This window comes from Peromyscus maniculatus, chromosome 11 (genome assembly GCF_049852395.1).
Source record: "Peromyscus maniculatus bairdii isolate BWxNUB_F1_BW_parent chromosome 11, HU_Pman_BW_mat_3.1, whole genome shotgun sequence".
Classification (NCBI taxonomy): domain Eukaryota; kingdom Metazoa; phylum Chordata; class Mammalia; order Rodentia; family Cricetidae; genus Peromyscus; species Peromyscus maniculatus.
In genome coordinates this window covers 50,288,116-50,314,965 of record NC_134862.1, presented here as the reverse complement: position 1 = coordinate 50,314,965, position 26,850 = coordinate 50,288,116, and the positions used below count along the sequence as shown (strand labels likewise).

At 35.2% G+C, this 26,850-nt stretch overlaps 1 protein-coding gene across 2 annotated transcripts in view; it reads right to left on the bottom strand.

Moving 5' to 3' along the window:
- Kcnt2 (potassium sodium-activated channel subfamily T member 2) overlaps window positions 1–26,850 on the bottom strand; it is a 354,847-nt gene that overhangs the window by 92,112 nt on the left and 235,885 nt on the right. For both annotated transcript variants that reach the window (XM_006994959.4, XM_042258262.2), the window contains exons 15-18: window positions 10,371–10,520; window positions 8,297–8,526; window positions 4,237–4,450; window positions 1,346–1,451 (exon numbers count right to left, since the gene is read on the bottom strand). In XM_006994959.4, the coding sequence (XP_006995021.1) occupies window positions 1,346–1,451; window positions 4,237–4,450; window positions 8,297–8,526; window positions 10,371–10,520 (700 nt within the window). The remainder of the gene's footprint in view (window positions 1–1,345; window positions 1,452–4,236; window positions 4,451–8,296; window positions 8,527–10,370; window positions 10,521–26,850) is intronic.

The window sequence follows — 26,850 nt, the reverse complement described above, 5'->3', positions numbered from 1 at the left end:
AGCCTTACAGCAAGAATTAGATCAATTGCTTGGTGATAATTCACTTTTACTCTTTTGGTTTCCTGATCCCCCTTGCCACCTCCATAACTATACGTTTTTTAATAAGCAGTAGTGCCACCAATAATGAGTCCAGGCACCACGGTCCTTAAAATATATGCTAAGAATCTTATTGAAGGAAAACTTCAAAAGTACTGTACTTGCAAAGAACATAGCTCAGGAAAATGTAGCCGTGGAAGGAGTCAATGCAGGTGAATAACACTGTTGACATCCATTAATTTAGCAACACAAAAGAGTTGACCATTAAAATAAAATGCTTCAAAAATAAAAAAAGGACATCAAACTAATAAGGCCCTGAGAAATAGAATTCCCAATGAGAATGGAACTACATGGGATACTTAGGAGCAAGAGAACAATGCACTGGCCAACTTCAGATAGATAAAGTTTGGAGCTTTCAAATATTCTTGAAATATTCTTCAAGAGCAGCAACAGACAACATTTGTAACAAAGAAAACAGCAAGAATATTAACAAAATGAATGGAAACCGGACTTAATAATTAACTGCCTTAACTTAAATATACTGACTAACATAACTCTTCTAAGAGCACTGTGGAGTTCATAGCATTAAAATTATGTTCATTTTGCAGATAAGAGAGCTGAACTTTTATGTGTGAAGTGATTTTCTTAAGTTGTACAGTCTGTGAAAGGTCCTGGCATTATAATTTTAACCCCAAATAAAGAATAAATGAAGAAATCCTTGTTTAAGATTCAGGGCATGCTTGAATCTCTTTAGGGTGTGCAATGTTTCACTTTAACCTGTTTCCTCATTACTCAGGAGGATAAAATTAAAGAAAAGGACAAAAATGTTCACATTCTCAGACTGTTCTGTTCTGAGTAAATTCTTTAAATCATTCAGGCAGGAAGAGAGAGAACTACATAAAAAATGTGGGAAGGAGATATGAGGCAGGACAGATCAGCTTCAGTCTACTCGTAAATGTACTTTTCTTATTTAGTCAAGAAATTATTTTTTAAAATATAGATTTAATATACTACCAACCACAAATTATAATTAAATAATAATGAAAAAGTGGTTTAAGAGTTTTGCGCCTCTGTCTTCCCTTTTAAAAAACATAACTAAGTTGGCTAATTAAGTATAAGGATAAAACATTTGTGTCATTTATTTTAGTGAAGATAAAAAGTAAAATTAACCATTATATAACCGAGTTTATATGTTAAGTAATACACTTTCAATGTATTTTAGTCAAATAATATAAAATTATTTAAATATGTTCAATAGCTCATGCTATAATTTTATTATTGGACAATCATGTCAATAGGAAATCATTACCTTGTCTAATCTTAAGCAGCAGAAGGGTACTTTTTCTTGAAGTAGATGACAAAAAGTAGGTGAACTTCCTATGTATGGAGAGTAAGGAGGGTAGCCCTTGGCATATCTGGAAAGCAATAGGAGATGTTAGTCCTGGTGGTCTCAAGGAAAGCCAGAACCCTCAGATGTGACCCTTATCTACTGCATGATCATCTTAGAATCAGTAAAGCCATGCTTCCATCATATTATGAAAATCACACAGTTTAGGAAAAGTGAGGTAAATTATGATGAAATATGACTCATTATAAAGTTTTGAGACCTATAATTTTAAATAGCAAAAAAAATATTTCCTGTCACATAAAATTATATGAGGTCTGAATTTTCCACTCATGAAATTAGCATCATTGGACCACAGTCATTAACACTCATGTTGAACTCACTAAAGGGGCATTTGTCTTTGATTCACCTAGAGAAATGAGTAACTGCAACAAGAAACATAAATACGTGACAGTTGTTTCTTTCTAGCAAACATTTCTCAATCCTCATCCTTGGAGACATAAACATGTATCCATAACAAATAGTAATATTATGCCTTACAAAGTATATTTAAAGCAGAATGCATTATAACATTTTGCTGTATCAATATTCATTAGCCATGCACACATAACTAAAGGAGAAAAAGTAAGTTAATTAGTCAAAAACAGGATTTTTCCTGGAATTGTTCTTAAAATATTATCAAAGACATTTAGTTTGTTTACTGACTTTTAAAAACAGCCACCTGCACATTTTGGCTACACCAGTGTGGAACATGGAACTTCTAAAGGGCAGAAGCATAAATGTTAATTAGCAAATAAAAGGAAATTACTTGAAGCAATATTTTCTCATCCAAAAGGGAAGCTCTTGATTTGTGATAACTTTTCCTGAGACACCAATGAAGTTAAGACCTTGTTGAAAGTATTTTCTTGACACTATTTTTTGGGAGATTAAATTGTGCACATTTTATAAATTTAGAAGCTGCAATCATCATTGTTACTTTAATATCTCTTTGATTTTCTTATAAAATATTCCTTTTTACCAATCCATGGTTTAGAAATCTAAAAAAAGAGTTTCATTCACACTTTAAAACATCATTTCCTAGAAGGATTGTTGCCGGCAGGGATGGTTGCCCATTCTGCTGGTTTCCCCTCCTGTATTCTACAAATGTACTTGAGTATTTGGAAAACAGAATTCTTTAAGACAAGACTTTGTCTACAAGCACATTGACATTTTCTGAAACAAATACAAATTGTAGATGAATTTAAAGTTATTTTTTATGAGTTTCAATCACAGCTCAGTTTTAGTTCAATAAAATACTGAATGAATTTATATGAACTCTACTGTGAGATATGATCAGTGATGACTGGCCTGATACCACTAGTCCCAGTCACAATACTTGTAATGACTAATGCCGTTGGTTGCTCAGCACAACACTTTTTCTCCATCATTTCAATTAGGCTTTGCATAATTCAATGATGCAGCAATCATACATGATTTACAGATAGAGAAATTGAAGTCAGACTGCTTATTTGCAAACAAGAATTGTAAGATGAATCTGGGATGGCAAATAAATCTTTTGAGGGAACAGGACAATATATAGACTCCTGTTCTTTCAGCTTTCCTATGACAATATAATGCAGAGGATAACACATGTAAACATCTAGGATAGGCTTAAATGTGATGACTATTATGCACGTAGATAGAGAGTAGAAACTTGATAAAAGATGAATATGTCTTGCATTTGTAAATTTAAATTATGTCTAGCTTCCAAATTAAAAAAATGAATGCTAAAGGGTGAAATGAGAAAATATTGTATTTGAATATGTCATTGGATAAATTTTTGAACATCATGATGGTTAATCCTGCTTGTCAACTTGTCAGGTTTTAAAATAACCTAGGAAATATATTTATAGATGAGGATGATTCCAACGAAGTCTAACTGATGTGGAAAGACGCACATCTTAGGTACCGAGTCCTATACTTAACAGAAAGGAAGAATGTCGGTTGGGCACCAGCCTTCCACCCAGTCTCTCCCTTCTAACTGAGTGTGCAATGTGAAAAGCCATCTTGTGCCACCAAGCATTCTCTGTCACGATCAAATGTAATCTCAAACTGTGATCCAAAATAAGCATTTCTGTCCTTAGGCTGCTTTTGATTTTGTCACAACAGTGAGTGAAGTCACTATTGCAAACTTCAAAATAGATGTGAATAAAGAAATTAAAAATAAAAGGGCAGAAGAATGAAATACAACTTTGAAAATACAATTTATATTATACAGAAACAAAATTATTTATTTTTATTATTAAATAAATAATATATTTATTAATATAATTAAAAAAACGGACTGGAAGAATACATTGAAGGCAGAAAATTGATGTTTTATAGTACTCTGTGGTGAGAAAATGCTTAATAGAAGAGTGTTTCAATAGAACCATGGAGTGATGATTCTAGGTTATCCAGAAGGAAAAAAAAAACATTTTCCCCTGCCATAATTTTAAGTCTCTAGAAGACTTAAGTCCCACCACTAGATGAAGAACAGTAGGTAACTAATGGCATGAGAATGAGTCTTCTCCAAGAATGAACCACCCGATGGGTCAGTCATAGTACATGGATTTATAAACAACACTAAGTAGAATCCACAGAATGCTTATATATGTGTATATATATATAATGTTTATATATGTAAAAATAATTATTAATGAAGAGGTCATAAATTTGAGAGGGAAATGCGAGTGCATGGGTGGAGTTGGAGGGTGAAGGAAATGGAAATTGTGTAAATAATGTATCTATGAGGATATTCTCAAAAAGTTAAATTAAAAAGTGTCAGCAACTCTCCCCCCAAAACAACAAAAAATTCTTTAGAAAATCAAACCTACTCTAAGTTTGAAGAAGTTTCTTCATCTGGTGTAGTTTCATCTTCTGATTGGTCACTTAGAAGATCACATGTCTGAATTGATGATGAATCTGCAACCTCTAAAACAGGAGCAATACTAGGTCTTCTTAATTCTTTGCTTCCTTCTGAAGGAAGAGCTAGGGTAGGGCCACTTGCTGCCCTACAGCTTGTGTCTTGCAAGTCTATAGCCACAGTACCTAAAACAATAAACACGAAAATCCATTAGGATGTTTCTACTACCTGTGACATAAGTATTACTTGGTGGTGAAATTGAATGTGTGTGTGTATGTGTGTGTGTGTGTATGTGTGTGTGTGTGTGTGTGTCTGTCTGTCTGTCTGTCTGTCTGTCTGTCGGATTAGTCTCTCTTGAATCTCAATACAATTTGGTTCTTTTTCAGATAAACATTTCACTGGGTAAGAAATCCTGTACGTATAAATGTATATCATAACTTATATTTGGGGTCAGCCAGACACAGTAAAACACTTTTAATCCCAGCAGTCAGGAGGCATATGCATGTTGATATCTGAGTTCAAGGGCAACTTTATCCACCTAGTGAGTTTCAAAGTTACCCAACAAGACTCTGCCTCACAAAAATTATTTGTTACCAATGTAGTTTCAGGTGATGTGAGTTTGTATCCAAGTGTGCAGATATGAGAGGCAGTGAGGCCTTTAAGAGACTTGGTCTCTTGTGAAGTCCTGATGGGAGGTCCAACACTGAGTCATTTCAGTGTATGAGCAAATATAATGATGGTGGTTACTAAAAACTACACCAGAGGAGAGCTCGTAAGACAACTCTGTTGGAAAAGGAGGTAGTTTTTCTAGGAAGAATGAAATGTTTTTGTTGTGTTATGTTTTGGTTTTAGTTTTAAGGCATTTACATTTTATAAAATCGATTTATTGATACAAAGGAAAGCTACCTGGTATGCTGTTATCTTAAAGTTGTAGAAATGAGTGCATATCTACTACATTTACCCCTATAGATGATCATGCAGTCTTCTAGTACTTTAGAACAAGAAAAAAATATAGCATCTGAGGATTCTTTTCAGGACTGTGTCAAAAACAAATTGAGACACTCCTCCCCATCAACATATACACTCATTAAACTCTCTCATAGTTTCAATTAGAAGATAATACATATATCTTTCTTCATAGAAAACTGCTCCAACATTGTGTGTTAAATACTTTTTCACTTTCAAAGACATCTTTACATAATCTTCTTGCAAATAGACTGACTGTACATCACCTCCAAATACCTAGTTACTATCTTTCATACAACAGGTAACATATTGACAGAAGCATGCTATATTTTGTCTATTGTCAGGTATCCTGCCAATACTGATATCTGCCAGTAGTTTGGGTCCAGAGAAAGAGCATGAGAAATTTGTAATCCTTCAGGGATATCTGAAAAAGCAGTTAGATCTACAAAAAACAAGACTTTCTTACAACATCTTTTTCTCTCACAAATGCTTTGTTCATTCTGAGGTCTTCTGCTCTACTCTAAAGAGGTCACCTGTGGTTTCGAGGTGGGAAAACTCTTTATTTTTGTCACTGACCATTTCCTTTATCTTTTGTGAAAATCCATTTTTGGATCATAGGTCTTCAGACTATAGTATCTACTGTATTTAATTTATTCATCAACTTTATTCTATTCTATTGTTTCTAGATGAATCTCATGTTATGTTTAATAGTTGGCTAATGTTTCTACAAAAACATGGAATAAACTAGATACCATGGCAGAGATTAATTTCTCATAGTACTGAAGGATAAAATTTCAGAATAAAGGTCTTCACATTGTTGTGATTTTTTTCCTGAGTATGCTGAGGGATATATCTGTTCCAGGTATCATTCTTGGGTTGATGATTGATATTATCTCCATCATATTTTCACATCAGTTTCCTGTATGTGTGTCTATGATATATTTAATCTTTCTGTCAGTTCACTAGTCACATGTAAATAATATTAACTCTAGTGATCCCATTTTAATTTAATTTCTAAAAAAAACCTCCTATCTCCAATAAGGTTATATACTCTGGCACTGGGGTTTCAGGGTATGAGTTTGGGATGATAGTCACACATTTCACATAACACTATTCCTGTCGTGTTGTGGAATATTATTTTAAGATGTGTTACATTTGTTTATGCTGTGGAACACTTGTTTAATGGTGCAAAGATGTGTTGTATTCTTTTATGTGGCAGTTGTTTAACTCTGTGAAGCTGTGTGACTTTGCCTGTCTACAACACCTGATTGGCCTAATAAAGAGCTGAATGACCAATAGCAAGGCAGGAGAAAGGATAGGTGGGGCTGACAGGCAGAGAGAGTAAAGAAGAGAAATCTAGGAAGAACCGGAAGTAAGAAAAGAAGGAGAGGAGGACATCAGGGGCCAGCCACCAAGCTACACAGCCAGCAACAGAGTAAGGAAGAAAGGTATATAGAAGAAATAAAGATAAAAGCCGAGAGGCAAAAGGTAGATGGAATAATTTAAGAAAAGCTGGCTAGAAAAAAGCCACGCTAAGGCTGGGCATTTATAAGACAAAATAAGCCTCGTGTAATTTATTTGGGATCTGGGTGGTGGGCACCCTTAGAGACAAAGAGCAAAGATCCAAAAGAGTGAAAAGAAAAAAAATCCAGGATTTTAAAATTACAGATCAATAAATTTCCTACAACTGTATCTCTGATTTTCTTGAGGTAACTGAGGTTTATCTGTCATCTTATTTTGAACCTTTCTTTTCTCCTCTTTTTTAACTTTTTATTTTTTTTTGTGTGTGCATACATGTGTATGAATGTGTGTGCATATTTGTATGTGTACAGGCACACAGTATATGTGGGTGCACTAACAAGTACATAAACATATGTGGAGGCCAGATTTCAAAATTATTGTTCCTCGGGAGTCTCTATCTTGCTTTTGGGGATAGGGTTCCCCACTTGGTTAAGCTCAACAATAAGGGTGAGCTGTCTGGACAGTGACCCCGGGGGTTGACTTGCCTCTGCCTCTTCAGCACTGGGACTACAAGTCTGTGTTAGCATGTTCAGCTTTTTCATGTAGATTCTCAAGATCAAAATCAAGTTCTCATATTTGCAAAGCAAGCATTTGATCCACTTCTCACAATCTCTCGGCCCTTTGCTTCCATTTAGATGTCAATACAACTAATGACAATGCTTACTGCACTTATTCTACACATTCAGCCCGTGACTGGCACTGTTTTGTGACTTTCTGTTATCAGTCTTCACCACAGCCATGGAATGAACCCACTGTAAATTCAATTCAGTTCTAGGACTGCAGATTGGGGTAAAGACAGATATAAGGGGCATGCAATTTGAAACCACATCTGAAGCCAACCATTTTGAGAAATTTTCAGGGGAATAAAATCATGAAACTCAACAGGCTTATGTATTGTATTTGGTATGTATGGAAGGGTGGAGAAATAGCAGTGATTTCATGGGAGGGATGGTGTTAAGAATAATAAAGATAAATCCAATTCAAGTTAAATACCCCAAAAGAGAAAAGAAAGAGGGCTTACTGAGCCAGTGAAAACAATGGAATTACATAAAAGGAATGGCATATATTCCTTAATACAAGGCATTTTACACTTATAGGTTTGTGGGTGGTTTACAGGAAAACTTTAATGAATTTCATTTTAACTGGATGTTTATTATTTCATTTTTTGTGTCATAAATGCCAAAATAAATGATGAGAGTAAGATGGAGTGAGTAAGTTTTGAAAGAACAGAAAACATTGGAAATACTCCCAACTGACTATTGTATAGAAAATTAAAAAGAAAAACATACAAGGCAAGCACTTAAAATCAGAAACAGAAAGTAATTATTGAATACCTTTTTGGTAATCTTGCATTGTTCTTACATCAACAGTATAGAATTTTGATCTATATTATGTAATCATACATGGTTTATAATATACAGAAACAAGTTTTGAACCTGACTATGAATCTCTACTAATAGAGATGTGTATTTCTAAAAAAAAAAAAAAAAAAAAAAAAAAAACCACTAAAACACTAAAGGTAATTCCAGCGAGTATGTACTGACCCATGCTGGCAATGATGCTGTGGACAGGTAATCTGGAAGGCCCATGATAAAATGACCTTGACACATTGCTTTTTCTCTGCTGGTCTTGGTTCTTAAATGCTGAATTTTCTTCTTTGGTAATATTAATATAAAAACATATGTCTGAAGCATTCATAATGTATCGAGGACCTGGATTCAGCAAAATGTTTTTATTATCCTCCCTCCTAACACCAATCAAGCAGACACCAAACCTTAATTTAAAAGAAGAATATAAGAGTTTAAGAATTACAATTTGGAAAAGATTTAACTTTTTGTTCTTTTAATTGCTTACATTTGTAAGAAAGTTGATCTACTATAAGCAAACCGAACAAAATAAGAACATCGAATAATAGAATTAGGAATATTGAGAGGATCCTAACATTTGATAATCTAATTTTCAAAGGAAAAAATCAATTAAATTTAATTTGTCATAAGCATTATGCCATATATATATATATATATATATATATATATATATATATATCTACGAATGACAAAGTATAGGACAATGTAAAATATTAGACTGCTGGTCATACAGTAGTGGTAATAGTGTTTTATATTTTTAAGATAACTACTAATGTCAAAATTATGAACAATATTTCTTTTTTTTAATTTTTTTTTGAATTTTTGAGACAGGGTTTCTCTGTGTAACAGTCCTGGCTGTCCTGGAACTCAGTTTGTAGACCAGGCTAGCCTTGAACTCAACTCACAGAGATTCACCTGCCTCTGCCTCCCAATTCTGGGATTAAAGGCATGTGTTACCACCACCTGGCTGAACAATATTTCTTACCTTGCTCAAAATATTTATAATCTATTGGCATAAGGGAGACTTTCATGAAATGTCATGTGAAAAGAAAGTGATGAGTCTGAATCACCCTTGCTATGACTTCTACCACCTCTCATACATTCAGCTTTAGAAAGAAACATTTAAAATAGTCCTCAATGGTTGTACATGTTCAGTAGGAGAAATTAAAAATGTTGAGAGTAATATTGTATTAAAATATTTCTTATTGCTCTTTGGTAATGTTCTTTTTTATAATTTATATATTTTTATTTTATATGCTTTGGCATTTTGTATGTCTGTGTGAGGGTGTCAGATCTTGGAGCTATGGACATTTTTGAGTGGCCATGTGGGTGCTGGAATTGAACCTGGGTCCTCTGGAGGAGCAGTCATTGCTCTTAACTGATGAGCCATCTCTCCAGCCCCCTTTTAGTAATGTTCTAACTTTCAAAATTCATCTTAAGCCCACACAGAGTAAGTGAGTAAGTCAAATTTAAAATGGATTTAGTAGTAAAGTATGTATAAATAGAATCATTGAGAATAAAATTTGAGTACACTATGTATTAGTTAAGTGAAATATATTGTTATAAAGTACACAAAGAGATTCCACTTAAATACTTTTACATAGATAATTTTTGATATACATTTTTATTACTTAAGAAATTAATTTTGTCCAAAAAGGAGAAGAAAAAAATTCCCCTGGCTAAACTAGAATGTATAATTCCTTTTGGACAATGAAAGGGCTATAATCAAATTAATGTTTATTTACTTTTTAGATTATTACGTGTTATTTTAGAACTGAAAGTGGAAAATAAACAACCAAGGTTATGTTTGTCCACATACTGAGTTTGAAGCTAGCTTAAGATACATGATACCCAGACTCAAAAGACCAAAGGGAGAAAATATGATTTTTTTCTTTCTCCTTTTGTTCTGTTATTTTCAAGTGTTTCTGTTATTATAAATATAAATAAAACTAAACATCACTTTACATTTGATTCATGTAACAAGATTCATTGTTGTAAGCTTATTAATTCATAATTGGCTAGGATATTATGAAGATCACAGATGTGGTAGAATATTCCTTACATATTTTCCTCCTGGTAAACTAAACTTATAGATACTACAAATTTTATAGTTAAATTAGAATAAATCCAATGCTACAAGTTAAAACACTTGAAATTCATGAGCACCAATATGGACAGCACTTTGGAAAACTGATTGAAACTGGTCTGATTGACTGGTTGATGAAATTCTCCACTGGAAGCAGAAACATACTTTTTGTGTGCATGGAAAGAGGCATAGGTAAAACTCTTCCCTTCATATTCAGCAAAAAATGTACTTTCTTCCAAGACGATGTGATAGACTTCATTTCCCGAGCACCTCCCGTACATTTTCTGCCACTGTTCTGGAGACTGTTGCCCTTCTCTGCAACATAAGCACACACACATACACGCAGAGGAAAAGACAGTGAATGTGGGTAAATGACAGCAGAGGTCAGACAGCCCATCCCGAAAGCTAAGGACTAGCCAACACAATTAGAGGAGTTACTCTCATAGGGCTCTGAGTTCCAAATTATGGCATTACAATACATTAAATTCAGCACCATATAACATGAAAACTTGATGAACAGTGTGTTGGTAGAAAGTGGACTTTGACAAGACTCAATGTTTGAAGTATTTGCGCTGGCCATGGCTTCATGAACTCAAGCATTTGATTTCCTCCCTGTTTGTGGAAAGGCTACATCCATGTCCAATGTGCAGAATTTGTTTCATTGTCTTTGTCATACAGCTAAATTTACCTTACAACACAGATTGACGCTTACAGATACCTAATTTACTTCATGTTTAAAATTGTGCTTCTCAGGACATCAATTTGAGTTTGCAAAAGTATATAATGTTAACTTTTGTCCATTTTATAGCTGAGGCTCCTCCAAGCTGTGCATGCCTCAAAAAGGACAAATATTTGTGAAATACACTTTTGCATAAGGGTTCTAGGAATAGATTTGATATTTATACCCCTTCAAAATGCATGTGTTGCTTCCATTCATGTGGTAGCATTTGTGCTTAAGGCCTTTGCGGGTAGGTAGGCAATAAGAGTTAAACACCAGAGTGGTTTAGAGTCATCATCAGTTCTGAAGAGCTAGCCTCCTCTTTCGGATCCTGTGCTCATTGCATGAGTTGGCTGTTTGAAAACTGGGGCTTATGCAGCAGGGACGCTTGGCTCAGTCTGGGAGGAGGGGACTGGACCTGCCTGGACTGAGTCTAGCAGGTTGATCTCAGTCCTGGGGCGGGGTGTTTGCACTGGAGGAGGTGGGAATGGGGGGTGGGCTGGGGAGCGGGGGAGGGGGGCGGGAGGGGGAAGAACAAGGGAATCCGTGGCTGATATGTAGAACTGAATGGTATTGTAAAATAAAATCAAAGGGGAAAAAAAAAAAAGAAGTATGTTTTCTCTGTCCCTCTGAATAATAAAGATTTGATTATACTATTCTCATATCTATCAAATTGTTTCCTAAAATATCTCTTTCCCAAACAAAATAGCAACTCACGTTTGGAAGAATAAAATTGCATGTATATATGCTAAATATGCTTATGATTATAGGAAATACTCTTATAGGCCTACATTACTTGCTTCACTGAGTTTTTATTTTTGATTAGTGTAGAGTGAACAACAATGCGGTTCAAATATATTTCTTGTTAGCTAATTCTGCCAGCAATTAAAATAATACATTGTTTTTTTACTGGTTAAGAGAAATGTCTTGTGTCCATCCCCAGAGCTTTCAGAGTGGTTCATGGTCTTACCATTTTTATGTCTTACTGTTGCCTTGTTTCTAACAATTCTTTAGATTGTTTATAGAGTTATTGTCTAATTACAATAAATGAAACAATTCTGTACTATAAAAAAAAGAATGCAGCCCAGAGTCCTCATATGCCAGAATCTAAATTTTAGACTTTTAAACTCCTGAAATGTGAAAAATAAAGTTTGCTTGTGTATAAATTACTCACTCTTTGACAACCAGTAATAACAATTAAAAATTGACTAAGAGGGATGTTGAATGTACTTATTAGAAGAAGATATGTACATTAAGAAAACGTGGAGTTTCTTTAGCTCTAGAATATTCTGCCTAGTTCTGTGGCTTTGGAAATTCAATTCATAGGAAAATCATAAAAGTCCCAAAGCAGATTTCCCCATTTGCTTCAGTACATTTAAGATTAAATCAGATTAAAGATTATGGACTCTAGCAGCAAAATCAGCACAAATTGAATGAAAAAAAAATCTACATTTAATCTCTATAGATTCTTAAAGGAAAAAGCAAATGATGAACTTATAATAATTAGTATTCAAGGAACCATTTTAAAGTCAGAGTATGACTGAAGGGATTATCTAAGAAATGAACTCATCAACATTTTCAAAGTGTCAATTAGCAACAAATACATAAAGGTAGAGGTCCCATCTTCTTTATACCTTTATGAGTGTCTTAAAGTGTCAAAATCTTGGGCTCTGTAGTCTAATTACCAGATTTGAATCTCAATTCTGCAAACTTCAGAATTTGACTTTCTATTTATTTGAAATTATCCTTTCTGTGAAAAACAGCATTAACTTTATTGTATCAGATAGAATGATGTAAGCTAAATATAGCACTAAGTTGATATAAAGATAAAAGTACTCAGAAAATGTTGATTGATTTTTTTTTTTGGAGGGGGGTTGTAACAACTTCTTTTCTTCCAAATTTTATGCTTAATTTCAACGTATTTGCCAATGTATTTGCAGTCACAGTTAAAAAATATGTGTTTCTTAATGTTAAAGCATCTTTTTAGAAATAATTTGGAAAAGACACATTTGCCTATTGATTGCATGTGTTACTTCTAACTACTGCTTCCTAAACATGGTTTGAATCTCAGCTGTTCCCTTCAGATTCATGTTTGAAACAATTCGTCCCTAGCATATGGGACCCATTTGACATTTGTAGAGGCTTAGGGTTGTGAAGCCTGGCTGGCAAAGGGGTTATTAGGTAGTGGCATTTGGAGGCTATTGCTACCTGTAGGTCAGGTCTAGCCATCCCTGCTTACTGCTCTGCCAATTTATCAAAAGCCTCTGTTTCATGCTACCATTGCACAGATGAGCTGCTCTGTGGACATACTGAAATTACTCAGAACCCTGCATCTCTCCAATATTTTTGTCACAGAAACAAAGGAAAGTAAATATATTAAGACTGATGATTCTTTGTGGGAAAAAAAATTTTTGGCAAAAAAAAAATCATCCATGGATCAAAAAACAATTTGGCAAAATGGTATTTGGCAAAGATCAAAGCCTACTGAAGGTCCAGCAATGTTAGAGAACATGCTGGCAATTCGTCAGGGTTTATCTGAGATACAAAATGATCATAGGGTCTGAAAGTTGTCATGCAAATGTACTAAAATCCCTTTAGGAGAATCATAAATCTAATTCAGAAGCTGAAATGGTAACATAATATGGAACTGAGGAAGACAGCAAAAGCTATAAAATTCAGTCTATCCAGAAAATCTTCCTCTATTATGTGCTTCTCATCGTGCTACTTTATAACCTTACTCCCCCTCTCAAGAAACGTCACATCATTGGGAATCCTCTTCATGACTTCCCTAAAAGAAGTAACCAAGAACATTTACTTTTCACTAATGGTAAAGATATAAATTTTTCATCATGAAACTCAGGCTGTTTTTTTGAAAGAAGATGTGAAAATTTCATCAAATACTGATAATATATACAGTCTCACAAAACAGTGATTATGTGCAAAGAAGGTTTTAGATTCAATGTTACGGTAATTTAACAAAATGGAGAGGGTAGTTAGGGTCTACTAAGAATAAACCTTAGTGGTGAGTTTTGTGGAGAAAAAATAATGTGAAAAGGAGACTAAGTTTTCAGAGGGTAATTTTAATGTAAGTACGATGACCCAGGAATTCCATACTGAGAGAGCAGGGGTTAAAGAAAATGTGAATGAAGAAGATTCGCTGTGGCTGTCTGGAAAAAGAGCAGGCAAGACAGCAAAAGCCACAGCAACAGGTGCTTCCCCTAAACACAGGAATGCCCAGTATGCCCAACAAGAGCAAAGAAGCCAATTATTTTGAGTTGTTGGAGAAAGATAAGAAGTAAGTGAAGGCTGACTAAGATGGGTGCCCTTGCAGAAACTTATCATTCAACAGATGTGACATTTACTTGAAATGACTAGGCAGCCACAGGGGATTTTAAATAAGTGCAAAGGTATGCACTTACATTTTACAAAAGTTCCTCTTATCATTGTACTAAGAATAGCTCGAAGAAGAGCAAAGACAAAAGAGGCTATTTGCTAGACCCAGCAAGTAATGATGGCTTCCACCCATGGTTCCTTTGAGCTAACAACTGGTTCGTCCTTTTCTCCGTCAATGTTTAAATTTTTAAACAAGTCCTAGCTCATCTTTGCCTCCAGTGTTGGTCCTACACATTCTCTGTGTTGTAATAAAGATGAAGGAGCATGTGAAGTTTCTCAGTGCAAGGGAATGATATTGGGAAAGATGGAAGTGTGAATTACCATTATACAGAGTATACACAATTAAATTGCAAGAATGCACTCCATTAGATAAGTACAAACCTTCTATATCAATTTTAAAAGACTGAAAAGTTAAATTTCAAAGCCCCAAATCATTTTTTGTAATTGTCTTGTGAAAAAGTCTATGAGGTTGAAAATTGTGATCACTATTACCTTTGAGGGGTCACAGCATCATGCCTCCTCCTCTCCACTCCAGCCAAGAGTAGTATTAAATTTCTGCTGATCATTTACTCTGTCTAAAACCTGAGTATTTTCATAACAAAACTCCATTTTCCAGCTAAGGCTCCTCCATATAGACCTTCTGCTCAAGTCAGCTTTGTAGTAGTAATTTCACTTCTCCTTTCATAATACTATAATAGAAATTGTATTAATGTTTTACTCAATAAAAAGCCCTCAGAAGGAACTGATATTGTCACTTCACTACTGTGTTCCCAAGATGTGACCTCCATTTAACTCAGAGTAAATTCTGCTTTTAAAATTTGTAGGTTTTTTGTTTTTTGTTTTTTTTTGTTTGTTTGTTTTTGTGAGAGGTGATAGATATGAGTTGATATCATCATTCTTCTTCATTGGTTGAAGATACAGATTTTCCTCTGGTATATTTTTTTGATGGCCATACATGCTTATGTTTGGGTTTTCAATTTTGTTCCTCTGGTCTATATGTCTTTTTTCGCCCAAGTACCATTTTGTTAATTTGTTTGGATTTTTTTTTGTTTGTTGTTTGTTTTTGTTGTTATTGTTTGACAGTTTTTTGTTTGTTTTGTTTTTTTCTTAATACAGAGTTTCTCAGTGCAGACCTGACTGTCCTGGAACTCACTCGGTAGCCCAAGCTGGCCTCAAACTCACAGAGACCCACCTGCCTCTGCCTCCCAAGTGCTGAAATTAAAGGTGTGCGTCACCAACATCTGGCTACCATGCTGTTTTTATGACTGGCTCTGTAATGTTCTTGAGGTCTGAAATAGTAATTCCTCCAGCATTTGCTCAGTATTGCTTTTTCTTTTTTGAGTCTTTTGTGATTCCATATGAGGACTCCATATGAGGATTTCTTTTCCTATTTCAATGAGAAGTTAGGTAGATATTTTGACTGGAATTGCATTGAATCTATAACTAGATTTTGAGAGAATGGTCCTTTTCCCAAAATTATTTTGAAAAAACCATGGGCATGGTATATATTTCCTTTTTTTAGTGTCTTTATATTTTTTTCTCATATTCTTAAATTTTCATTGTATAAGTCTTTCACCTCCTTGGTTGGGTTTATTTGTATTTTTTCCTTTGGAAACATTTTGAATAAGACAATAACCATGATCTATTTTTCAATATGTATTTTTCCTATTTTTTTCAGTAAAAGTTTATTCACAATACCAATGGGCACTAAGTACATTTTAGTGGGAGCCTGAGTTACGGGGAAGATAGCTGATTTATCTTGGTACAAAGTAGGGAGTCGAAGTTGGTGGAGAAGTGACTATTAGATAGAAAATACCTTGTTTCTCTTTATCTTGTTGGTAGAGAGAAAAGTCAGCAAAGGTACCCCCATGAAGTCTAATAAACATGCCTGTCTACACCCAATCTAAACAAGGATAACACCAACAGATATGTTACTATGGACGGGCAGAAATTTATAGATCCTCAGCCTTAGACAAGAACTACAGGCAACCAAGGAGTGCTGAGAGCAGGAGAAATAGTCTCTGACAGGGGAAAAACAAAACAAACAAACAAACAAAAAAAAAAAAACCTACCCACATTGATTGTCTAATACTAAAGAGTCAATTCCAATATAGTAACATAAAATTTACATATGAACTGAGCGTGTTGTGTTTATAAATTTAAGAAAACACACACACACAGTACAGATAATATAAATACAGTAAAAGAAGCTAATTTAGTTTTAATTTAAATTTTTTCTCATCACTAATACTTCTCATGTGGATATATCAAGAGTTAAATGGAATTTCCTGCTCCAAATACAACATCTTGAAGCCTTATTAGACAGCAACTTCTGTCCCTATGTCAAAATTGCATTGAATTATTCAATATGTTCATGTTTTTTAAAAGACTAAAACCTCGTTCTTCTGACAACTTCATATTGTTTAGTCTATATTAACAAATGGTGGAAAGTGAAATTTGACTTTTAACTTATGCATTTTCTTGCTGTGTGTGGTGGATGCTGTGACACTGAGTAAAAGCTAACATAGAGCATTGCCTTTAAAGTTAGGAATGTAGTCATAAGTAGGAATCTACCTCTTTTACAATACTAGTTTTTCATTGTTTTAAATAAATATGATAGTAACATCTATCTATTTCTTCCAGCATGCTGTTTGCTCTGACCCTAAATTATACAATTAAACACAAGACACATAATAACAGGTTTACCAAGATTCACAAAGATTGTTACATGACTTGGTGTTATCTAATTATTGATATTATGAAGCCAAATTGTTTTCACATCAATAAAAATGAATTTTTACATGATACCTTTAGTAGTAATCTATTTTAGCAACTAACATAAGCTTTACAAGTCACTGAAAATTATCTTAGGAAAGGTCATATAAATTCATATTTAAACAATTAAATAAATGTTTATTGGTGCTCAATTATAGAGAAGATAAATATATTTATTAACATTATATTGATTAAAGGTAGATTTTTAAAAGTCTTATACAAGTAACCGAATATTTAAATCTAGTTCAAATCAATCTTAGTTAATTAGGTAATTATCTTCAGATTTAATATCATCTTAGTTCTAGCGACATATTTGAAGAATTTACAGGTTAATTTCCTTCAAACATACTTGAAATATATTAATTTGCATTCATATGAAACTTTTCTTTATTTAAAAGTTAAAATACATAATAATATTACAGCCTTAGCTTTATTACCACAACTAAGCAGAAATCTACAGTTTAATCACTGTTGACCAAAGAAATAATTGTGACACATGACAGCCTATGTTATTATTTCATGACAATTTGTGAGCTGAAGGGAACACATGAGGTTCCTAAACATTTATGATTATAACGACAGACAGCCTCCGGGCGGCGCACGCCTTTAATCCCAGCACTCAGGAGGCAGAGCCAGACAGATCTCTGTGAGTTCCAGGCCAGCCTGGACTACCAAGTGAGTTCCAGGAAAGGCACAAAGCTACACAGAGAAACACTGTCTCGAAAAAAAAAAAAGAAAAAGAAAAGAAAAACAACAGACACCATTAAATCTTTGGGTGCACATTCTTGCTAGTTGTTTTCTAGCACGTTCCTTGGAGATAAACCTTCATCTCAGAGGGAAGCTTGTTAAGATACAAGGTGTTCTATGGGGAAATCAAACATTTTGTCCTGTAAAAATCTCATTGAGATCAGGTAGTAAAGAATACAAAAGTTTCTGGAAGTCCCCAAGACTGACAAGGGTCACTAGTGCCTCCCTGTCCCCCATGTATATGTAGGCAGTAAGGGTAGCTCAGAGACTCTCAAATCAGCTAATCTACGTAAAAGAAGACAGAGACCAGCACAGATGCCTGGAAGAAGCTTGAGCCAAATACAGCACCTAGAAATGACACACTGTAGCCTGTTGAGCTTTTGGAAATCTGTGCTGTGCATTCTATGTCGCCAGCTTTTGTGAGCTGTCACCCCTACTTCGGGGCTTTTGGTGATGTAAGGTGTATTTGAGTCATTTCTGCTTGTATAAGTAATCCCTCACCATCATCCCTATAAGTAACTGCAATCAAAGTTTATTTTTAAGCAAATGAAACCCTTTAGTGGCATTCTTACTTTGGTCTGTCTCCAGTTTCCTATCTGAGGTGAGTGGAGAAAGTGAATAGTGTTACATTACACTAGTTTGCAGAGGACTGGACTACATGGATAGTGTAACAAAGATCAGACAGCTCCTTACACTAGGATGTGTGTGCCTTTGCACTTTTGCTTCCTAGCAGGACTTCAGCTATTTATATTATCGGGCATCAAAACAGAAATCTGAGTTCTAATGAAAAGGTAGCAAAAACAATATAGAAAATGATAGTTGATTTTCTACCACTAGATGGGACTGAATGACTGTGTGATATGCACTGTATATGAGATACAATTAATTTAATTTGAGGAAATGGAGAAAGGTTATGCAATGTAATTCTGGCACAGTACTAGCAGTAAACTTAACAAAAGCCATTAAAGGGCAGATTAAGTCCCACAAACAATTAAATTGATCAAAAGTTAAACATAAATAGTTGACAGGTTGGCCAAAATTCACTGAAAATAAGGCTGATTTTTCCAACAATATTTGAATTTGTGTTTGTTTGTTTGTTTTTTGAGACACTCACTTAATTCCTGTTAATTATTGGATAAAATAAGAACCAAATTCTGATATTGGGGTAGAATATTTCATGTACTTTTAGAACGATCAGTTGGAGAAATTATATTGTCCTAGCGAAATTGCACTCTCAGCTCATAAACATCATCTCATATATCTCATATTTTCACTCTGTACTGCAGAATAAAAATACATTACCCTCAAAATGTACTTTCTCTTTGCTGTCTCAGAGGACAGTTGTGTTCTTACTAGATTCCAACAGTTCAGTTTATGTTCCAGTGCTTCATGGATTGTCTGTCTGTCTGTATGCACAGATGGATGGATGTTCCACTGTTGTGTCTGTACCTTCAATTTAGAACATCATAATAAATTCCCCAGGAAAATCACATTCAACAGCAATTAAAATGATATTTAGGGATAAAGGAAGTTGCTATTGTTGCTATTTGAGTTTCATAATTTTCTTATTCCTTTTTCACTTTAAAAATATTTGTAACTGGGAGGCTTTGCTGTCTCGTCCTGATGTCATTTGTTCTTTAGTATGCAAAACAGTCTCACCAAAAATTTCTTGAAACCAATAAGTCCATTAGGAGAAATTAACAGCACATTCTAAACTCACACAGGAAGGGCTGCTTCAGTGGTAGAGTGCTTGCCTAGAATATGTGAGACCCTGGCTTTAATTCCCAGCATCATCAAAAGTTTAGCAGTGTTGGGAGTCAGTGCTATATCATGCACTCCAAAAATCAGAGGGCTACCTTTATGAGATACAAAAGAAAAGAAGTATTTTAGAAGACAATGCCCCAGGAATGACTATGTAATGTTGATATTATTAATGTTCTTTCTTTTTACAGTTTTCTGCAACTCTTTCATCTACAAAGCAAAAGTAGTGAATTAAAAGAAAAGCAAAGTCTGGTGTTTAGACTGTAATGAGTCACTTATAGAGTCAAAGGACACAGCTTAAAAAAAGAAAAATGTTTTGTTCTTTTTTAGCCACCAAAGAATTACTAGTGGATTTGCCCAATTGGCAATTAGGTAATTTCAGAGTCTATTGACTTAGTTATTCTTTAACTTCCTTCCTTTCCCAATTATCCCACTCTCACTTTCTTCCAACTAGTCTTCCACTATTGACCCCCCCATGAGTGTTTAAGTCAAGGTCCTATAGGAGAAAGATTATGTGATATTACAATTTTTCTCCATCAGGAATATTCTCCCCCCTCCCCATTAGGGGACGATTCCCTACCACTTATAATTTGTATTTAAACAAACCATGTCATTTAAATACTTTTATTTTTTCTTCTGCCTTAAATTTTCCTATCTTTAATTATTTTATTTTATTTTTGTGGAATGTGTGCTAAATGATACTATCTCTCATGGGTCAATCTTCTGTGCTGGTAAGTCTGGTCCTCATGCATTGTGTTTCTGCACGTGATTTGAAATCCTCAGCTAAGACATTAGCTTTTATAATTTTAAATATTTCAGAAAAGATTAGCAATAACACCTCTAATTTCAAAGTCTTCTTCCCTTGTTAATTATCTTTCCATATCTTTTTCCTTTTAATCTTCCTGATAATAATAATTATATTCATTTTCAGCTGTTTTGAATTTAAAGATATATTTTATGACCCCTTTGTCTCTAAAAATTAAAATGAAAATTCAGCTTGAATAGACTATATCAGCAGGAATTTTTGTTTAATATCTACAGAAGGCCATGGGAGTATACAGCAAGTGACAACTAGTGTTCAAAAGGCCAATCAACCAGATGAATAACTACATGTTGGGGAACCCTACTAGGCAAAGTCTGTGGGGTCACTGGCTGTGAACACCAGTTCTTTTCTGTCTGTAACCTTCTCATGTGCCCCCACTCACCTCCCTTAAAAGAACAGCTGTAGGGTGCTGTCTGCAGCCCATTGGTAGTGTGTTTTACATCTCTGGGCATACATACTGCTGTGGATGATCAGGAAGACAATTTCTGCTTAAGCTGTATAATTCTAATACTACTAGAATATTTTTCATAACAGACACAGGGAAGCAACAGTATTCTCAGTCACAAAGGCGGCTTTTAGATTTCAAAACAAATTCAAAATAGACTAAGCTGCCCCTGCAGAAAACACACAAAGACCAGTTCCCAGGTATTTATTGCTAAATCAAGGTCAGGCTGCGTAGATTGAGACATAACCCCCTATTGACTACACATACTCCCAGGCTCAAGGTTCAGCCAACTGTTTACTTTCTGTCTGGGAACCATCACCAACTTAGAGCTAACCGGATGGCCAAGTGTGATTCACTGGCCAGTCAGCATGACCTTCCTAGCCTAAGAAAAACTGTGTGACTTATGTGTAATGAGAATGGGTTGGACCCTGAAAATATAACATATAATTGTCCAGACTTTAACTGTGAGAGTGTAGTGAGTGTGTGAGTGTGTGTGGGTGTGCATGCTGAGTGAGGAATGTCGCTGAATGGACAGAGAGAATTGAAACTAAAGAGAACTGGAACTAGAGAGAACTGGAACCAAAGACTTAGAATAGAGAGAATGAGGGAGGGAGGGAGGGAGGGAGGGAGGGAGGGTGGGAGTGAGGTGTGTGTGTATGTGCTCAAAAGGAGATGTGTGTGCACAAGTAATGAGAGGGAGAATAAATGAGGAAAGAGTGAATAAATGATGAATAACATGAAGAAATGTAGCAGAGTAGAGAAAAGAAATGTGTATAGAAGAGAGATGTAGAGCCATGTAAGAAAGAGATGTCAAGGAAAAGGAAGCTGTAAAGATAAGAGATGTAACTGTGCAAAAGAGGTATGTGGCTGTGTGGAGAATGCATGGAGAATGCAACAATGTGGAATGCATTTATGTGGAAACAGAGAGATTTTTCAGAGAAAGAGATTTTTTACGATGAAATAAAAGACAAAGGTACCATCAGAAAGCATGTGTGTTTCCTTATTTTCCCCCCAGACAGAAAGAAGTCTAGCCTTTGGATAGACAAGAATTTTTCCTAAGCCCTCACTGCCTTCATGGATTTTTTGGCATACCCTGGTGGTAGCTGGAGGCTGGACCCTCAAGCTATCAATAAATAACCTAAAAATTAAAAACTATATCAACAAAAACTATTCACAGCATTTTATATATTTGAACAACCATTCATATAGCTATATAGTTCCTTAGTATTTTTTCATTATTACTTAAATATCTCTATTTTGTAACATTAAAAATGTTTTAATAAACTTTGTTTCATTTATGACAATACTCTTTATTTCTAATGTATATTTGATATAATGAAATATATATCATGTATATGGCTTTCATTTTAATTGCTATTAGTCATGATTTTTAAAATTTTGACTGCTAATGTAAAAAACACCAAGACCAGCCTATTTACCTATCATGCCCATTGAAATAGAAGTCACTGTCCTAAATGGATGTACTAACAGGACTACCTCCAATATAGTGTCATTCAGCAAATAAAAAGTATATTTTAAAACTTTTGGAAATTGGGGTAATAAAGTGATCCATTTCTCTGTGGAGAGCATCTTTAAAATGGCAGGTCTCAGCTCACAGTGAATCAAAAGGGATAATTCTATTTGGTGTAAAGACTCCCAAGTGTCTCGCTGTTAAAGGCCAACCTCTAATTCCAATTATATTCTTCAGACAGTTTTTTAAAAATTATTTTAGGGGGAGGTGGGATGTCTCTGTGGATAGAGTGTTTGATGTAAGAGCATGATTACTTCCTTGGAATGCCCAGGACCCATATTTTATGGTGAACACAATGCTACATGAGACAGGTAGATTCTAGGGGTTAATTGGCCTGATAGTTTAGCCTAGGGAGCTCCAGATTAAGTGAAAGGCCATATATCAAAATAAAACAAAAACAGAAAAATGTATTAATGTTCATAGCACATAAATAGAAATCTACGAAAATTTGGGAGAGTCCAGAATCAATTTCCATCCCCTTCATGAGATCCTGACTGTCCTCAGTCAGCATTCTTTCTCTAGTGTGAAGTATAGCGAGTAATTTACAGAACATTTTCTTGTTTTCAGGTCCATAATTTGCTGTCTATTCAACATATTTAAGTAATTATGATGATTTTCCCCTAGTCTCTCTTTATAGATTCAGATTTAGGAAACTTCCTTTTATGGCACAAAGTTGATTCAAGCTCAGTGTGTGATATATATTAACTATTGCTATGCATATTTGGATCCTCATAAAAAGAAATTAATATGAAAAGATTTTTACAAGTTTAATTAAATTTGTTAAAAATGTTTTATTTTTGATATTTTGAATAAAAACATATATAACTATTTCATAGATGAGTGTGTTTAATTAGGGGATAAAATTCATTAACTTTTTCCATAAAAATCAAAATTTGAATTAAATGGCATAAAGTATAAAATAAAATGATGTAGAAGATCAGAGGAAGACATCTGACATTGACCTCTCCCTTCTCCACACACAGAAGGAGAGAGAGAGATAGATGATAGAAAGACAGATCAATAGATAGATGATAGATAGATAGATAGATAGATAGATAGATAGATAGATAGATAGATAGACAGATAGATAGGTTACACAAATCTGCACAGCAAAAAAACACAGCTTTATTAAGAAAAACTTGACCATTTTATTCTTTTCAGTGATACAATTCTAACTAAAATAATTACAAGGTAATGGCTGAGTGGTGAAGTGCTGAAGAAGAGGACGGATCCTTTATTCTGCCTAGAGGATCATTTTATTGTTTTTATTTTCTAGGAATCTTCAATACAAGAGCCAGAGGGCACAAGTTTATCCTATTGTATCACTTTCTAAAAATATTCTGGTTGATACTTTCCTCAAAATCATGAAATTGCTTACTTTGAATCTTTCAGAAACTCAAAAAAAACTCTTACCCTCTTTACAACTTCCTTCATGAAAACTTGTGATTAATTATTTCTTTGTCATTTTCAACAAAATCTTGTGAAGAAGAAAAATGGAATGCATGAAGTTCATAAAACACTTGGAATCATAGACTTTGAATGATCATTTTTAGCACATCCTTTACTTCATTCATTCAAATAATGTTTATTGAGCATCTATGGGTTTTCTAGAAACATAGATGTATAAGATATAATCTCTACTTTGAATTATTTTATAATAAAGAAGGCAGGAACATAAGGACCTGTCACAAAGGGCATAATACATATATATTGGTCAAATATAACAAAATTCATTGCAAGTTTATAAAAAGGAAAAAATCACATTAAATTGGGAGATTTAAAAATATTCATAAGAAGAAAGAACCTTTGATATAACAAAATCTTCCAGGAAGTCAGAAACAGTGAATTTAATGCAGAGGGAACCACATTTAAAAAGGATACAGAAGGCGGAAACTACAAAGTATATTTAGGATATGTTATTTGGAGAAAGTGCTATACACAAGAGAACCATGGGAGATTAGGAGGTAAAAATAAACCAAGACTCATGCATAGAAAGCCTTAAAGATTTAAAATGGAAATGTTTCAATCTCATTTGGTGATGAATGCTAAGCTATTAGATGCCCCCTCAAGCAGAGGATTGCAAGGCCAACTCTCTATATAGACTTCTCAAAATGTGTTCCATAGAAGGCCTCCAGTTTCCTCTTTATTAGTGTCCTTAGGAACGCCCCCTCCCCGCAAGCAATCATGTGGACCAGATACACAAAGTAAAATGACATTCAGTACACATCAGTCTATATAGAAGAAAAGTTACAGCATGTTTAAAGAGCACACCATTACCCTTTTCTCCACTTAGAGTTTTCTGGAAGCTCTGGTTACTGCTGCTTTTATTTGTTTTGAAACAGAGCCTTTTGCAGCCCAGGTTACATGTAACATTCCCAATAATACTGAGTGTTGCTCTGAGTTCTTGATATCCTGCCTATGCCTTCCAAGCATCGAAATTGCAGGTGTGCACCACCTCACCTGGATACTTTTGTCTTCTTTATGTTATGAAAGAAATGGATAAAGGACCACTGGGCACAAGCACAAAATGTGTTCCTTAACTTTTCAGAACTGCACACACACACACACACACACACACACACACACACACACACACACACACACACGCACTGGAAACAAGAACAGTTTGTGGATGAGATTCAACAGAACCCACTGCACACATTCCTTCTGATCATGTTATAAGCCAAAACGTCCTTTGAATCCGCATGTCCAAGCTTGATTCCTAGTAGCTCAGGACATGGCTGCATTTGGTGATCAAGCCTCTGGGGAGGTGTTTTCACTAAACTGGGACTGTTAGAGTGAGTCTTGATCCAATTTGACATGTGTTCTTAAAAGAAGGTGAAACGTGGGCACACAAAAGACAGCAGAGGTGTGGGCTCATTGAGGAGACACCATCTGAGGAGCTAGCAAAAGGCAATCAAGGAGACTGAACATGGTTCTGGGCCTTCTGCCTTCAACAACTGTGAGAAAATGAATTTCCTCTGTGTAAGTTCCCCAGTCTGTTGCAGTATTTTTATTAATTTTTCTTGTTTTTATTTTTAGTGGCAGATGATGATCAATACACACACACACACACACACACACATAACACACACACACACACACACACACACACACACACATTAGTTTAACACTCGAATTATCTATTTATTTTTCCTGGATGTGTAAATGAGCTTATGCTTAAGGCCTGAAGGTCACTTAAGTAACTGAACAGCCTGTTAGAGATGATTATGAAGATGGAGTCCATTTAGGTTATTAACAAGTTCTGTGGGGCAGTAAGTATAGAACTGAATCTTAAGGATAAGTGTTAGGCACTGTGCCACTGTGCTCCCATTGAACACTAGAAAGCTACACTCTACCTGAGCTGTACAGGCCAAAAGTGGACCATTATGCAGCCAGTTGTGGTCATTGAAAAGGGTTATTTCCTCACCTCGCTGCCGCTGCTGGGCATGGGATGGAGCAAAGGCATGAGAAGATGTGGTGGGGTTTGCAACTGTAGCCTGATAACACTTTCACATTTGATGGAAGCCAGAGCAAATCACACCAAATGTATTGGTGGGATTAGAGGATCAGATCATTTTAAATGCTGTATCAGTTTTTTTTTCCCTTCAAGAAAAGGTCTCATGTTGTCAAGGCTAGCTTCAAAGTTGTTAGGTAGCCAAAAATGACCAAAGATGACCTTAAACTTCTGACCCTCTACCTCTAGCACCTCTAGCATACAAATGTTGGGATTGCATATATACACCAAAAAGAAGCCTGTTTTAAATGCGGTGTTCTGGGTTGAACCCAGGGGTCCATGCGTGCTGGGCAAACATCTGACTGGCCTAGTTACATAGCCAGCACGTAAAGCTTAGCCTTTAGGTTAGCTGATAGACTGCAACCAAACATATTCAAATTTTAAGGGGTGTGTGTGTGTGTGTGTGTGTGTGTGAGAGAGAGAGAGAGGGGGGGGGGTGGAGAGACAGAGACACAGACACAGAGAGAGGAGACTTTAAAGTTAAGAAGTTAAGTCACAGCGCCTCTCATTGTCACTGGTACTCTATTCTAAACACTGAACTAGATTTTCCAGATTACAAAATACAGTCTCCTGTCACAGCTCTGAGTGTGAACCTTTCTATGGAGCTAAAGATAGTCCTTTTGAGCATCGTCTCCCACCCTTTCCTTCCTTTCCTTTCTGGCAGTCAGGATGATAATTATAATCCCTATTACTTTTGAGAAACTTTCTTTTCCACCCACATGGCAGCTGAATCCCTGGGCTCTCTGCAACAAGCTCGGGGAAAGAGAGAGCCTCTCTCTCCTTTTCTGCATCTCACTCCTTCTCTTCTTCCCTCCCTGGTGGGTTTCCTTGAACCATTTCCTGGAGACAAACATTGGGTTTTCCTTCTTTCTCATGGGTGTTGAGATATAGTGAATTGTGGATCTTAGGTAAAATGCACAGGGGATGGCTCATGA